The sequence below is a fragment of the Gobio gobio genome (assembly GCF_949357685.1).
Source record: "Gobio gobio genome assembly, chromosome: 22".
In the NCBI taxonomy this organism is placed as follows: Eukaryota; Metazoa; Chordata; class Actinopteri; order Cypriniformes; family Gobionidae; genus Gobio; species Gobio gobio.
This window is the reverse complement of record NC_137118.1, coordinates 13,278,643-13,296,084: the sequence shown is the minus strand read 5'-3', so window position 1 is coordinate 13,296,084 and position 17,442 is coordinate 13,278,643. Positions and strand designations below refer to the sequence as shown.

Sequence of the window (17,442 nt, the reverse complement as noted above, 5' to 3'; positions counted from 1 at the left end):
CACCTAACCCTATCCTTAAACTTACCCATACCACCACACCTGTGCCTGACCCTACCCGTATCCCACCTCCATATCAGAAAAAGGGTTTTTCAATACAATATAAACACAGTAAGTACATTGTACTTATTTTTGGATGTAAGTACATAGTATTTAAGGCCACCTAATAAAAAGTGGGGCCAGACTGACTGTGTTGAGCTATATAACAGTGATTCGTTTTCTGCCCATGAATGTATCCAAACATTGCTCACCCAGCTAATAAAACACATAATATATTAAAGCGTTTTTGGTGTTCCCATGGTCCCTACAAAAGAAAAAAAATCGAGGGAAAATCGAGGGTAATGCGGGTATGATGTAATTGATAGGCAATGCACGGACACAGTCCGTGTCCAGGTTAAAATTGCTTATTTCTCTGGATTTAAACATTCTTGGAAACATGTGGGATAATATTAGCCTGGTCTTACCAGACTCTCGTACATTTCATTTGTACAGAGAGTCTGGCCACTCTCCATTGACAAGCATTTACTTCCTTGAAGGCGGATACTCTGTTGAAGTTTAAAACTATTGGATCTGCCCAGAGCCACTCTGGATCTGCCATAACCAATCGCTAACGTTTGGTTGTGACGTATGTCATGCGCCGTTCGCCTCTGTTTCTCACATGGAGTCCATAAAAATAACTTTTTGCAGATTGTGCATGCCACCTCAGTGATAAAAAAACCTAAAACTTGTGCATTCGGATTGTGATTTGTCTGTTACATGATTGTATGCTGTAAATAAAATGTCATATGCTTGGTATGATAAGAATAAATGCTGCCGTAAATAACGGCCCAATTCAAATGTTTACGTGCTTTTATTTTTATTTTTTGAGCTGTGATGAAATATATTACTCTTGTAAATACTCGCCAGCATTTAAAGAAATACAAGTCTAGAAATGCAACGTCATCGTTCTCAGCCACTCCCTCTGTTTGCTGATTGGACCGGTAAAAATTTGTTCGGAGAAAACCTAAGAATATACCGCAATCCCAGATGGAGTACTGAAGGAAAATAAAAATTGAGCGGAAGTATGTAGGAGGGCGGAGCCAGGCTAGGATAATATAAGTACACAAGTCAGCAATATACAGAACATTGTTCTAGTGGTTTTTGGATATTTGAATCCAAAAATCTTACATATTGTGCCTTTAAGTTTTACTTTGTCAGGAAACCAAGAGAAGGTGTGTGTTTGGTTAGGCATGGATGGTATTGATTAAAAGGAGAGAAGCATACTGAACAAGGTTGTTTTGCATTAAATATTATGGTGTTTGCATTACTTTGTCTCACTTCACATGCATGTGTTTTATAAATGTGTCAAATATCCTTTAGATCTACTTCTGTCTTGCATGTTTTCTACCTACATCATTAATGAAAGAGTGGCCAGAATGTTCTGATCAGGCATAACATTAAGACCACTGTTAGTAGGTGGGATATAGGCAGCAAGTGAACATTTTGTCCTCAAAGTTGATGTGTTAGAAGCAGGAAAAATGGGCAAGCGTAAGGATTTGAGAGAGTTTCACAATGGCCAAATTGTTATGGTTAGACGACTGGGTCAGAGCATCTTCAAAACTGCAGCTCTTGTAGGGTGTTCCCGGTCTGCAGTGGTCAGTATCTATCAAAAGTGGTCCAAGTAAGGAACAGTGGTGAACCGGCGATAGGGTCATGGGCGGCTAAGGCTCACCGAAGCATGTGGGGAGGGCAGGCTGGCCCATGTTGTCTGATCAAAAAGATGAGCTACTGTAGCTCAAATTGCTCAAGAAGTTAATGCTGGTTCTGATAAAAACGTGTCAGAAGGCACAGTGCATCAGTTTGTTGCATATGGGGCTGCATAGCCGCAGACCAGTCAGGGTGCCCATGGTGACCCCTGTGTCAGAAACCACAGCACACCTTCAGGGGTCTGGTGCAGTCTATGCCTCGATGGGTCAGGGCTGATTTGTCAGCAAAAGGGGGACCAACACAATATAAGGAATATTGTTATGCCTGATTGGTGTATGGTCCCGCAGTGTTTTTATGACAGGGTTTCCACTGCTCTACTTGTGTCAGTCTGTTATTGATATTGTTAGATTAATCGAATGAGGTTCTGTAGTTAGCCAGCTTCCGGTGTATTTATTATCTTCAGGAGCTTTCCTTGTCTTCTCTTACAATTGACACATATCTAACCACAGGCTTGCGCACAAGAAGCAACATTTAGACTCAAGTGACTTTAAGTTCTTCACGTCTTACAGTGAAAACACTGTTCTTTTTTCTCAAACTTTGTGTGACACAAAAACAACAGACACATGTAGTGACACCACAGCGAAGGACTCACCCACCCCACTCTGGTAAATTAATAATTTGATTCATTTTCCCCCCATTTTTTTGTGAGAGTATGTGGGAGTCTAAATGTTGTTTCTTTGTTTCCCTGATTTATGAGTTCTGTAAAAGCATGTATGGCTCAGTGGGGCGGCAGTGGCTCAGTGGTTCATGTATGTTGTCTACAAACCGGAAGGTTGGTCGTTCAATCCCCGGTTCCACCTGACCAAGTGTTGAGGTGTCCATGACCAAGACACCTAACCCCAGCTGCTCCCGCTGAGCTGGATGGCTCCTTGCATGGCTGACACCGCCGTTGGTGTACGAATGGGTGAATGTGAGGCAATATGTACAGCGCTTTGGGTGGCCATGGGTCTGTTGAAAGCACTATATAAATGCAGTCCATTTACCAAATGCAGTCCATTTATGTACAAGATACACAATGTTCTGATAATACATATTAATTCATCTGTAAATTCCTTTTAATTGTAACGGTTTAAAAATGTAATTGTTCAATGTTATTTAGTGTAGCTTTCAATCTGGTGTTGTACTGTGGATGTCATACAAACAATTGTCTAATAAAGTTAAAAGTCCAAGACAAATTAATAAAATAAAATAAAAAAAATTCAATATTCAATTTATTATTCAATATATAAAAGTAAAAGTATGATTAGGCCTACTATTTATTTTGTTCAACAGCACACAACAGCTTTAATGGTTTGGAGGTTTAATGTAAACAGCCCTAACCTGTTTAATCTCATTTTTGTCTTTCATGCTCTCCTCTGTGAACCAATACTGGATTTTCTTCTATAGGTAAGAAAAACTCATATTTACTCTGAGATGCATGTTTGTGATGCATGATTCTACATTTTTATTTGTCTAATAGAGACTGAAAAGCTTGGACATCTATATTGACCATAAACACATTCACTTGTACAACCGGGCACAATCTGTTGATGCTATTCAAACAAGAAATGAGGGAGACATGTTTGATGATCTAGTTTAATGTGTGAAAACTGTAAAGATGTTAGCTGCTTTAGTTTATTTTATTTTACCTCCTTTGCAGCACTTTGAGATTTTATTTAAAATGTAAAGTGCTTTATTTATTATTATTATTATTATTAGTAGTAGTATTATTAATTAGGAAGTACTGACTAGAGCAGAAAGAGAAACAATAAGTGCAAGAAATGTTTTTTTTTTTTTCACGGAAATATTTTTTAGACGTTTCTTGAACAGACCATAAAGCTCTGTGTTTTACTCTATTTGTAGCTTCTTTGATATTTCTTAGATTGTTCTACTTTTAGTAGAGTCTGGGAGTCTGAGAGTCTAACGTATTCTGGATTGAATTCGTCGGCTGCTGTTCATTCCGTTGGTGCTGAAATGGTCAACAGTTTCATCCAGTTGCCTGTTACTGACAACTTGTGACTTAGTGAAGTATCAACATAAAGAAGTTACATATTAATGGCTTATACAGCCGCATTGAGGCTACAGGTCTTGCATTTGCGACTTTAAAGCTCTGAGTGCCGCTGTTGATTAACATCTGAGTGTGGCGAGTGTTTCTCTGTGTAGTCTGTATTGCCAGTCCCTTACTGACGCGGTTGTAGGTTGGACATATGCAGCGTTTTCTCGACGGAAAGAACATGAATGCGTTATTTTGGATTTAAGATTTTAATGTTTTTTCGTATTTTATCCCACTTCGTTTGACCGCACAGTTTATCAAGATGGCTTTCTGCTGTTTATTGAGTATTTCAGATGGTATTTGGATGGTTTCCATGCATTCAAAATGGCAGTTTGTGTTTCTTATCCTCTGCTTCTGCGGAATGGACGTCGTAAATTGCAATGAGAGATATTCCATCCCGGAGGAAATGCCAGAGGGATCGTTCGTAGGCAACATCGCCAAGGATCTGGGAATAGAGATAAGTAGACTCATATCTGGAAAAGCTCGCGTCGTAACGAAGGGTGGACGACAGTATGTCGACCTGAGCAGAGACAAAGGAACTCTAGTTGTTAAAGAAAGGATAGATCGCGAGGAGCTCTGTAAGCAAACTACACCTTGCAGCTTCAGTTTTGATCTGATCGTTGAAAACCCTATCCAGCTGCATCGAGTCACAGTTGAAGTGCAAGATATAAACGATAATGCTCCGTTATTTCCGAAAGAAAATGTTAATCTGGAAATAAGCGAAAATGCAATATCTGGAACTAGGTTCCCTTTGGATAGCGCTATAGATACAGATGTCGGTCTGAATAGTATACAGAGCTATAAACTACACCCAGCTGATAGTTTTAAACTGGAGGTGCACAGTCAGACCGATGGCAACAAATACATTGAGATGGTTTTACAGCGAGAACTAGATCGGGAGGAGCGCGATGAGATTAAATTGGTTCTTGTAGCAGCTGATGGTGGATCACCGCAGAAATCAGGCACTGCGAAAATTCATATTACTGTTATGGATGTTAATGATAATGCCCCGGTGTGTAAACAGCCAGTATTTAAAACTGAAGTTAGAGAAAATTCACCTGCTGGTACTGTCATTGGTACTGTTAGTGCTGCTGATGCTGACGAAGGTGTAAACAGCCATGTTTCTTACTCCTTCGCTGTAGCCAGCAAAGAAGCAAGAGAGCTTTTTGAGATAAACACAAATACAGGTGAGATTAGACTTCTTGATCATTTAGATTATGAATCTCAAAATAGTTACCAATTGAACATTAAAGCAAAAGATAAAGGAGGTCTCGCAGATACCTGCAAAGTTGTCATAGATGTAATTGATGAAAATGACAACTCTCCCACCATACAGCTAATGTCCTTCTCAAACACCCTTCCTGAAAATTCCCCAGTGGGAACAACTGTAGCCGTCATTAACGTAGAAGACGCAGATTCTGGTAAAAACGGCCTTGTTCAGTGCTCAATAAATCAAAACATACCATTTAAAATTGAGTCCTCTCTCACAGAATATTATAGTTTAATTACTGATGATATGCTTGATCGAGAAAGTGTTGCTGAATATAATATAACGATCTTGGTATCAGACCAAGGAAGTCCAGCGCGACACGCAAACAAAACACTGACTGTAAAAATATCCGATGTCAATGACAACCCGCCCATATTCGATTCTGACGAATATAAAACATTTGTTAGTGAAAATAATTCTCCTGGTCTGACTATACTGACTGTTAAAGCAAAAGATGCTGACTGGGGTCCCAACGCGCAACTGTCCTACTTCCTGAAGGATGAAGACATGCGTGGTGCACCGCTAAGTTCTCTCGTGTCTGTGGATTCACTTACTGGAACTATTCATGCAGTGAAATCATTTGATTTTGAACAGTTAAAATCGTTTGCATTTAACGTGACAGCTCGAGATGGAGGATCCCCGCCCTTGAGCTCCGAAGTGACAATAAATATTAATATTCAAGATCAGAATGACAACGCTCCTCAGGTTCTATATCCAGTACAGACTGGCGGTTCAGTGGTGGCTGAGATTGTGCCTCGTGCTGCAGATGTTGGCTATCTCGTCACTAAAGTGGTGGCTGTTGATGTGGACTCTGGACAGAATGCCTGGCTCTCCTATAAACTACAGAAAGCTACAGACAGAGCGCTGTTTGAAGTGGGTTTACAGAATGGAGAAATAAGAACTGTGCGACAAGTGACTGATAAAGATGCTGTCAAACAGAAACTCACTGTTGTTGTGGAGGATAACGGACAGCCCTCTCGCTCAGCTGTGGTCTCCATTAACGTGGCTGTGGCTGACAGTTTTCCTGAAGTGCTGTCAGAGTTCACAGACTTTACGCATGAAAAACAATATAAGGACAACCTGACTTTTTATTTAGTTCTCGCACTGGCCGCTGTTTCTTTCCTATTCATCACTTGTGTGGTTGTGATAATATCAGTTAAGATCTACAGATGGAGACAATCTCGCTTCCTCTATCAGTCCAGTCTGCCTGTTATTCCGTACTATCCACCGAATTACGCAGACACAGGAGTCACTGGAACTCTGCCGCACGGGTATAATTATGAAGTGTGCATGACGACTGACTCGAGGAAGAGTGACTGTAAGTTTGCTACACTCGGTGGACAGAGTGTTTTAGTGATGGACCCGAGTTTCACTGAGACGATGCAGCGCGCAATCCAGGAAAAGAACATTCTTGAAAATTCTGAACTACATGAAATGGTAAGATCACTGCACGAATGAACGAATGCATACATCAATAATAATAATAATAATAATAATAATAATAATTATTATTATTATTATTATTTGCTGTGTGCACTTATGGCCGTTTGACCATAAATATGTTAATTCGCGGAACCTGATACAATCTGCTAGATGTTGTTTAAACTTGAATCAACGGAGACGTGTTTGAAATATGTCTTCCTTAACAACTTAACATTTGGAAACTATATACAAATATATATTTGATTAGGGTCCCATAAAACTGGTTGGCTAGTTTATTCGCTATGTTATTGTATGTTGGATACTGCTGATACAAAACGACAAGGATAACATAATTCAGAAATAATATATCATACCAAATAAATTGTGTTAGAAATGTAGTGTCTTTGTCACTGACCAAACGGTGTATTACTGAAAGTTATGTACTTTTTTTTAATAATTTTTATTAACTTTATGTTAACTTACATTTTAATGAGAGTCTGAGAGTCGAACATTGTATTCTGGATTGAATTCGTCGGGTGCTGTTCATTCCGATGGTGCTGAAATGGTCAACAGTTTCATCCATTTGCCTGTTACTGACAGCCTGTGACTCAGTCACATATATATCAACATGAAGAAGTTACATATTAATATTGTTTTTGTTGTTGTTGTCATTATTATTATTATTATTATTATTATTATTATTAGTAGTAGTAGTAGTAGTAGTAGTAGTATTGTTATTGTTGTTATTATAGTGATGTTTATGTTTGACGTTTGGCTATACAGCCGCATTGAGGCTACAGGTCTTGCATTTGCGACTTTAAAGCTCTGAGTGCCGCTGTTGATTAACATCTGAGTGTGGCGAGTGTTTCTCTGTGTAGTCTGTATTGCCAGTCCCTTACTGACGCGGTTGTAGGTTGGACATATGCAGCGTTTTTCGATGAAGATAAACTTGAATGCGTTATTTTGGATTTAGGATTTTGATGGGTTTTTTTCATACTTGGTCCCACTTCGTTTGACCACACATTTTATCAAGATGGCTTTCTGCTGTTTATTAAGCATTTCAGACGGTATTTGGATGGTTTCCACGCGTTCAAAATGGCAGGTTGTGTTTTTCATTCTCTGCTTCTGCGGAATGGACGTCGTAAATTGCAATGAGAGATATTCCATCCCGGAGGAAATGCCAGAGGGATCGTTCGTAGGCAACATCGCCAAGGATCTGGGAATAGAGATAAGTAGACTCATATCTGGAAAAGCTCGCGTCGTAACAAAGGGCGGACGACAGTATGTCGACCTGAGCAGAGACAAAGGAACTCTAGTTGTTAAAGAAAGGATAGATCGCGAGGAGCTCTGTAAGCAAACTACACCTTGCAGCTTCAGTTTTGATCTGATCGTTGAAAACCCTATCCAGCTGCATCGAGTCACAGTTGAAGTGCAAGATATAAACGATAATGCTCCGTTATTTCCGAAAGAAAATGTTTATCTGAAAATAGCTGAAAATGCAGTTTTAGGAGCTCGCTTCCCTTTGGATAGCGCTATAGATACAGATGTCGGTCTGAATAGTATACAGAGCTATAAACTACACCCAGCTGATAGTTTTAAACTGGAGGTGCACAGTCAGACCGATGGCAACAAATACATTGAGATGGTTTTACAGCGAGAACTAGATCGAGAGGAGCGCGATGAGATTAAATTGGTTCTTGTAGCAGCTGATGGTGGATCACCGCAGAAATCAGGCACTGCGAAAATTCATGTAACTGTTCTGGACGCTAATGATAATGCCCCGGTGTGTAAACAGTCAGTGTTTAAAACCGAAGTTAGAGAAAATTCACCTGCTGGGACTGTCATTGGTACTGTTAGTGCTGCTGATGCTGATGAAGGTGTAAATGGCCATGTTTCCTACTCCTTTGCTCTAGCTACCAAAGAAGCAAGAGATATGTTTAAGATTAACACAAATACAGGTGATATTAGTCTTCTTGCAAATTTAGATTATGAATCTCAAAACAGTTATCAATTAAACATTAATGCAAGGGATAAAGGAGGTTTGTCAGATACTTGCAAATTTGTCATTGATATAATTGATGAAAATGACAACTCTCCCACCATACAGCTAATGTCCTTCTCAAACACCCTTCCTGAAAATTCCGCAGTGGGAACAACTGTAGCCGTCATTAACGTAGAAGACGCAGATTCTGGTAAAAACGGCCTTGTTCAGTGCTCAATAAATCAAAACATACCATTTAAAATTGAGTCATCTCTCACAGACTATTATAGTTTAATTACTGATGATATGCTTGATCGAGAAAGTTTTGCTGAATATAATATAACGATCTTGGTATCAGACCAAGGAAGTCCAGCGCGACACGCAAACAAAACACTGACTGTAAAAATATCCGATGTCAATGACAACCCGCCCATATTCGATTCTGACGAATATAAAACATTTGTTAGTGAAAATAATTCTCCTGGTCTGACTATACTGACTGTTAAAGCAAAAGATGCTGACTGGGGTCCCAACGCGCAACTGTCCTACTTCCTGAAGGATGAAGACATGCGTGGTGCACCGCTAAGTTCTCTCGTGTCTGTTGATTCACTTACTGGAACTATTCATGCAGTGAAATCATTTGATTTTGAACAGTTAAAATCGTTTTCCTTTAACGTGTCAGCTCGAGATGGAGGATCCCCGCCCTTGAGCTCCGAAGTGACAATAAATATTAATATTCAAGATCAGAATGACAACGCTCCTCAGGTTCTGTATCCAGTACAGACTGGCGGTTCAGTGGTGGCTGAGATTGTGCCTCGTGCTGCAGATGTTGGCTATCTGGTCACTAAAGTGGTGGCTGTTGATGTGGACTCTGGACAGAATGCCTGGCTCTCCTATAAACTACAGAAAGCTACAGACAGAGCGCTGTTTGAAGTGGGTTTACAGAATGGAGAAATAAGAACTGTGCGACAAGTGACTGATAAAGATGCTGTCAAACAGAAACTCACTGTTGTTGTGGAGGATAACGGACAGCCCTCTCGCTCAGCTGTGGTCTCCATTAACGTGGCTGTGGCTGACAGTTTTCCTGAAGTGCTGTCAGAGTTCACAGACTTTACGCATGAAAAACAATATAACGACAACCTGACTTTTTATTTAGTTCTCGCACTGGCCGCTGTTTCTTTCCTATTCATCACTTGTGTGGTTGTGATAATATCAGTTAAGATCTACAGATGGAGACAATCTCGCTTCCTCTATCAGTCCAGTCTGCCTGTTATTCCGTACTATCCACCGCATTACGCAGACACAGGAGTCACTGGAACTCTGCCGCACGGGTATAATTATGAAGTGTGCATGACGACTGACTCGAGGAAGAGTGACTGTAAGTTTGCTACACTCGGTGGACAGAGTGTTTTAGTGATGGATCCGAGTTTCACTGAGACGATGCAGCGCGCAATCCAGGAAAAGAACAATCTTGAAAATTCTGAACTACATGAAATGGTAAGAGCACTGCACGAATGAACGAATGCATAGATAGATATTATTATTATTATTATTATTATTAATAATAATTTGCTATGTGCCTTTATGGCCGTTTGACCATAAATATATTCGTTTGCGCAACCTGTTTTAATCTGCTGATGTTGTTTAAACTTGAATCAAAGGAGACGTGTTTGAAATATGTCTTACTTAACAACTTAACATGTTGAAACTATATACAAATAAATATTTAATGAGGGTCCCATAAAACTGGTTGGCTAGTTTATTCGCTATGTTATTGTGAGTTGGACAGTGCTGATTCAAAACGACAAGGCTAACATAATTCAGAAATAATATTCCATACCAAATAAATTGTGTTAGAAATGTAGCGTCTTTATCACTGACCAAACGGTGTATTACTGAAAGCTATGCACTTTATTTTTTAATTTTTGTTAACTTTCTGTTAACTTAAATTTGAATGAGAGTCTGAAAGTCGAACATTGTATTCTGGATTGAATTCGTCGGGTGCTGTTCATTCCGTTGGTGCTGAAATGGTCAACAGTTTCATCCATTTGCCTGTTACTGACAGCTTGTGACTCAGTCACATATATCAACATGAAGAAGTTACATATTAATATTGTTTTTGTTGTTGTTATTATTATTATTATTATTATTATTATTATTATTATTATTATTATTATTATTATTATTATTATTATTAGTAGTAGTAGTAGTAGTAGTAGTAGTAGTAGGCTAGTAGTAGTATTATTATTGTTATAGTGATGTTTATGTTTGACGTTTGGCTTATACAGCCGCATTGAGGCTACAGATCTTGCATTTGCGACTTTAAAGCTCTGAGTGCCGCTGTTGATTAACATCTGAGTGTGGCGAGTGTTTCTCTGTGTAGTCTGTATTGCCAGTCCCTTACTGACGCGGTAGTAGGTTGGACATATGCAGCGTTTTTCGATGAAAATAAACGTGAATGCGTTATTTTGGATTTAGGATTTTGATGGGCGGTTTTCATACTTGGTCCCACTTCGTTTGATCACACAGTTTATCAAGATGGCTTTCTGCTTTTTATTAAGTTCAGACAGTATTTGGATGGTTTCCACGCATTCAAAATGGCAGGTTGTGTTTTTCATCCTCTGCTTCTGCGGAATGGACGTCGTAAATTGCAATGAGAGATATTCCATCCCGGAGGAAATGCCAGAGGGATCGTTCGTAGGCAACATCGCCAAGGATCTGGGAATAGAGATAAGTAGACTCATATCTGGAAAAGCTCGCGTCGTAACAAAGGGCGGACGACAGTATGTCGACCTGAGCAGAGACAAAGGAACTCTAGTTGTTAAAGAAAGGATAGATCGCGAGGAACTCTGTAAGCAAACTACACCTTGCAGCTTCAGTTTTGATCTGATCGTTGAAAACCCTATCCAGCTGCATCGAGTCACAGTTGAAGTGCAAGATATAAACGATAATGCTCCGTTATTTCCGAAAGAAAATGTTTATCTGAAAATAGCTGAAAATGCAGTTTTAGGAGCTCGCTTCCCTTTGGATAGCGCTATAGATACAGATGTCGGTCTGAATAGTATACAGAGCTATAAACTACACCCAGCTGATAGTTTTAAACTGGAGGTGCACAGTCAGACCGATGGCAACAAATACATTGAGATGGTTTTACAGCGAGAACTAGATCGAGAGGAGCGCGATGAGATTAAATTGGTTCTTGTAGCAGCTGATGGTGGATCACCGCTGAAATCAGGCACTGCGAAAATTCATATTACTGTTATTGATGTCAATGATAATGCCCCGGTGTGTAAACAGCCAGTATTTAAAACTGAAGTTAGAGAAAATTCACCTGCTGGTACTGTCATTGGTACTGTTAGTGCTGCAGATGCTGACGAAGGTGTAAACAGCCATGTTTCTTACTCCTTCGCTGTAGCCAGCAAAGAAGCAAGAGAGCTTTTTGAGATAAACACAGATACAGGTGATATTAGTCTTCTTGATCATTTAGATTATGAATCTCAAAATAGTTATCAATTAAACATTAATGCAAGGGATAAAGGAGATTTGTCGGATACTTGCAAAGTTGTCATAGATATAATTGATGAAAATGACAACTCTCCCACCATACAGCTAATGTCCTTCTCAAACACCCTTCCTGAAAATTCCCCAGTGGGAACAACTGTAGCCGTCATTAACGTAGAAGACGCAGATTCTGGTAAAAACGGCCTTGTTCAGTGCTCAATAAATCAAAACATACCATTTAAAATTGAGTCATCTCTCACAGACTATTATAGTTTAATTACTGATGATATGCTTGATCGAGAAAGTTTTGCTGAATATAATATAACGATCTTGGTATCGGACCAAGGAAGTCCAGCGCGACACGCAAACAAAACACTGACTGTAAAAATATCCGACGTCAATGACAACCCGCCCATATTCGATTCTGACGAATATAAAACATTTGTTAGTGAAAATAATTCTCCTGGTCTGACTATACTGACTGTTAAAGCAAAAGATGCTGACTGGGGTCCCAACGCGCAACTGTCCTACTTCCTGAAGGATGAAGACATGCGTGGTGCACCGCTAAGTTCTCTCGTGTCTGTGGATTCACTTACTGGAACTATCCATGCAGTGAAATCATTTGATTTTGAACAGTTAAAATCGTTTTCATTTAACGTGACAGCTCGAGATGGAGGATCCCCGCCCTTGAGCTCCGAAGTGACAATAAATATTAATATTCAAGATCAGAATGACAACGCTCCTCAGGTTCTGTATCCAGTACAGACTGGCGGTTCAGTGGTGGCTGAGATTGTGCCTCGTGCTGCAGATGTTGGATATCTCGTCACTAAAGTGGTGGCTGTTGATGTGGACTCTGGACAGAATGCCTGGCTCTCTTATAAACTACAGAAAGCTACAGACAGAGCGCTGTTTGAAGTGGGTTTACAGAATGGAGAAATAAGAACTGTGCGACAAGTGACTGATAAAGATGCTGTCAAACAGAAACTCACTGTTGTTGTGGAGGATAACGGACAGCCCTCTCGCTCAGCTGTGGTCTCCATTAACGTGGCTGTGGCTGACAGTTTTCCTGAAGTGCTGTCAGAGTTCACAGACTTTACGCATGAAAAACAATATAACGACAACCTGACTTTTTATTTAGTTCTCGCACTGGCCGCTGTTTCTTTCCTATTCATCACTTGTGTGGTTGTGATAATATCAGTAAAGATCTACAGATGGAGACAATCTCGCTTCCTCTATCAGTCCAGTCTTCCTGTTATTCCGTACTATCCACCGCATTACGCAGACACAGGAGTCACTGGAACTCTGCCGCACGGGTATAATTATGAAGTGTGCATGACGACTGACTCGAGGAAGAGTGACTGTAAGTTTGCTACACTCGGTGGACAGAGTGTTTTAGTGATGGACCCGAGTTTCACTGAGACGATGCAGCGCGCAATGAAAGAACAGAACTGCTTAGAAAATCCCGAGTGTCCTGAAATGGTAAGATGACCTGTAATATATATATATAATTTTTTTTTTTAAGTAAACAACAACATGAAATATAATATTGAATTTATGTAAAATAAATTATGGTTTTTAAAATTATACATCATTTTCACTTTTTAAAATTAGTATATAATAAGATGTAGTTCGTTAACGTAAGTTAATGCATTACTTATCATGAACCAATAATTAACATTTATATAGAATGTATTAAATGTTAATATATAAACACTATTGCTCATTGTTAATTTTTTTTCATAATACCTTATTTATTACATTTCAAAATATATTAGTGCATGTGATAACATTAAACTAATTTAATAATTGCTATAAATATTGTTCTTTGTTAGTTCATAATTCCCAAAGCATTAAATTATATAAAGGATTTGAGCCTCATTGTAAAGTGTTGCCTTACAAATCCTTATTTCATATTAAACATTATGTTCTGTCACTAAAAGAGATGATTTGTTGCACTGCCATTAATTCACAGTTTCTTATCAGTCTATCTTACTTTAAAATTAATTTGAATTTATTTCCCTAACTAAGATACCATGATTGATTTCTTATATTTAAGTTGTGCAATGTACAGTATTAAAATGTACAAGAACTTTGGAGGGTTATTTGAATGTAACCTATATATTTCTGTTGTCATATACAGTTCTGATTTATTTTTGTTGGACGCAAATTACGGAATTTAATTCTAGTTCTGATGAACTTCATGGCTTTTATTAGTGTTGTTTCTCTTTCTCAACTCTAAGGGCCGCTGTTGATTTGTAGAAAAGCATGTATTTGATCTCCTGTGATTGGTGGAGCTGTGCTGATGCTGGTTAGGAGCTTGTGGAGGAGACTAAAGAGACTCGATGAAGGGAGACAGACACTGACTAACAGCGGCCGGGCTGGATTACTTTGCGGATATTTCGATTGTTGAACATAATCTTCAGTCTGTAGTCTGAATATTTGATTTATAAAAATGTTTGTGATTACAGTATGTAGAAGGATTCATTGTTACCAATCGCGAGGACAGCCATTGGATCGTGTTTTCCTATGGAGGGTCTTTTTCATCATGGCCGTTTGCTCGATCTCAAACATAAACGCACAGATTCGTTACTCAGTTCCAGAGGAAATGAAGAAAGGATCGCTTATCGGGAATATAGCTCATGATCTTGGTCTGGATGTTCAAAGATTGCGCTCGGGTCGGGCTCGGATCGTGTCTGGCGACAGCACTGAATACATAGAGCTGAAAACAGACAAAGGGATTTTGGTTGTGAAGGAGAGAATTGACCGAGAGCAGCTTTGCGCTGAAACCACTCCGTGCAGCTTCACATTTGAAATAATACTCGATAATCCAATGGAGCTACATCATGTGACGGTAGAAATATTGGATGTAAACGACCACTCGCCAGTTTTTCCCAAGAATGCAATTAAACTTGAAATAAGTGAATCGGCCACACCTGGAGCTCGTTTCTTACTGGGAAGCGCAGATGATCCTGATGTGGGCCTGAATGGTATACAAAGTTATGTCATATCACAGAATGATAATTTTATTTTAAAACAGCATGCACGACCAAGTGGGGTCAAATATGCCGAGATGGTGCTTCAGAAACCTCTAGACAGAGAGCAGCATCCACGACTGTCTCTCCTTGTGACAGCAGTCGACGGAGGAAACCCTCAAAGATCTGGTAATATGAAAATAGACGTCATTGTACTAGATGCAAATGACAACGCTCCAGTGTTCAACCAATCAGTATATAGAGCAATAATAGCAGAAAATTCACATAAGGGAACATTTATAACCAGCGTCAATGCCAGTGATGCAGACAGTGGAGCAAATGGATTATTTTCTTATAGTTTTGGGAATTTGAAAGTCATTGGTGAGGTTTTTAAGATGAATGAAAACACAGGTGTTATAACTCTAAATGGGGTGCTTGATTATGAAAAAGCAAAGAAATACGAATTTGATATTGAAGCAAAGGACCAAGGCGGTTTAGGAGATTCTGCTAAGGTCATAGTTGATCTAATTGATGTAAATGATAATGCACCTGTTATCAGTGTTATGTCATTTTCTAACCCGGTGTCTGAGGACGCACCTCTTGGTACAACCATCGCGATCTTCAGTGTCAAAGATCTAGATGCAGGAGACAATGGACACGTTGACTGTGCAGTTGATCGAAACACACCATTCAAACTTCAGTCTTCACTGCGGAATTATTACACTTTAGTCACTGATGCTGCTTTAGATCGTGAACGTGTGACAGATTATAATATCACAATCACAGCTACAGATTCAGGGTCTCCTGCGCTTTCCAGTCAGAAAACTTTAAATCTGAAAGTATCAGATGTTAATGACAATCCGCCCAGGTTTCATAAGAGTGTTTACTCTGCATATGTTACTGAAAACAATTCACCTGGCTTGTCCATATTTACTCTGAGTGCTCGAGACGATGACTGGAACCAGAACGCTCGTATTTCGTATCTTCTAGATGAGACTACAGTGGGTGGATCCCCCGTTTCCTCTTTTATATCAGTAAATGCTGACAGTGGAGTGGTACACGCGCTGCGCGGTTTTGACTATGAGCAAATGAAAAGTGTTCGTGTCTGTGTGAAAGCACAAGATGGAGGCTCTCCACCCCTCAGTACTAATGTGACTTTGGACATTATAATCCAAGATCAGAATGACAACGCTCCTCAGGTTCTGTATCCAGTACAGACTGGCGGTTCAGTGGTGGCTGAGATTGTGCCTCGTGCTGCAGATGTTGGATATCTCGTCACTAAAGTGGTGGCTGTTGATGTGGACTCTGGACAGAATGCCTGGCTCTCCTATAAACTACAGAAAGCTACAGACAGAGCGTTGTTTGAAGTGGGTTTACAGAATGGAGAAATAAGAACTGTGCGACAAGTGACTGATAAAGATGCTGTCAAACAGAAACTCACTGTTGTTGTGGAGGATAACGGACAGCCCTCTCGCTCAGCTGTGGTCTCCATTAACGTGGCTGTGGCTGACAGTTTTCCTGAAGTGCTGTCAGAGTTCACAGACTTTACGCATGAAAAACAATATAACGACAACCTGACTTTTTATTTAGTTCTCGCACTGGCCGCTGTTTCTTTCCTATTCATCACTTGTGTGGTTGTGATAATATCAGTAAAGATCTACAGATGGAGACAATCTCGCTTCCTCTATCAGTCCAGTCTGCCTGTTATTCCGTACTATCCACCGCATTACGCAGACACAGGAGTCACTGGAACTCTGCCGCACGGGTATAATTATGAAGTGTGCATGACGACTGACTCGAGGAAGAGTGACTGTAAGTTTGCTACACTCGGTGGACAGAGTGTTTTAGTGATGGACCCGAGTTTCACTGAGACAATGCAGCGCGCAATGAAAGAACAGAACTGCTTAGAAAATCCCGAGTGTCCTGAAATGGTAAGATGACCTGTAATATATATATATTTTTTTTAAAGAAAACAACAACATGAAATATAATATTTAACTCATGTACAATAAATTGTGGTTTGTAATATTAGAAATCATTTGCACTTTTTTAAATTAGTATATAATAGGATGTAGTTCGTTAACGTAAGTTAATGCATTACTTATCATGAACCAATAATTAACATTTTATAGAATGTATTAAATGTTAATATTTAAACACTATTGCTCATTGTTAAATCTTTTTTCACTTCATAACACGTTATTTATAAAATTTCAAAATATATTACTATGTGATAACATTAAACTAGTTTAATAATTGCTATAAATATTGTTCTTTGTTAGTTCATGATTCCTAAAACATTAAATAATGTGAAGGATTTGAGGCTCATTGTAAAGTGTTGCCTTAAAATCTTTATTTGATATTAAAGGTTATGTTCTTTCTCTTAAAGAGATGATTTATTGCACTGCCATTAATTCATTATTTCATAGCAGTCTATCTTCAAAATTAATTTGAAATTATTTTCCCTAAATAAGATACCATGATTGATTTCCTTATATTTAAGTTGTGCAATGTACAGTAT

At 39.2% G+C, this 17,442-nt stretch overlaps 3 protein-coding genes across 9 annotated transcripts in view; all 3 read left to right on the top strand.

Moving 5' to 3' along the window:
* The window catches only part of LOC307118589 (protocadherin gamma-C5-like), a gene marked incomplete at its 5' end in the record, with an annotated part of 138,416 nt that overhangs the window by 26,332 nt on the left and 94,642 nt on the right, over positions 1–17,442 (top strand). The window contains one exon of one of the 7 annotated variants that reach the window (XM_079804264.1): positions 10,851–13,428. The exons of the other annotated variants lie outside the window; for them this stretch is intronic. Coding sequence (XP_079660390.1) covers positions 10,987–13,428 — 2,442 coding nt within the window. Of the gene's footprint in view, positions 1–10,850; positions 13,429–17,442 lie in introns of those variants that run through there. 7 annotated transcript variants of the gene reach the window in all.
* LOC307119111 (protocadherin beta-16-like) lies at positions 4,038–6,503 on the top strand (the record flags this gene model as incomplete). The annotated part of the gene is made up of 1 exon (XM_079805190.1): positions 4,038–6,503. The coding sequence occupies one exon, from the start codon at positions 4,038–4,040 to the stop codon at positions 6,501–6,503; it is 2,466 nt and encodes an 821-aa protein (XP_079661316.1).
* Positions 14,402–16,861, top strand: LOC307118594 (protocadherin gamma-A6-like; the record flags this gene model as incomplete). Its single annotated transcript, XM_079804276.1, has 1 exon — positions 14,402–16,861. The coding sequence occupies one exon, from the start codon at positions 14,402–14,404 to the stop codon at positions 16,859–16,861; it is 2,460 nt and encodes an 819-aa protein (XP_079660402.1).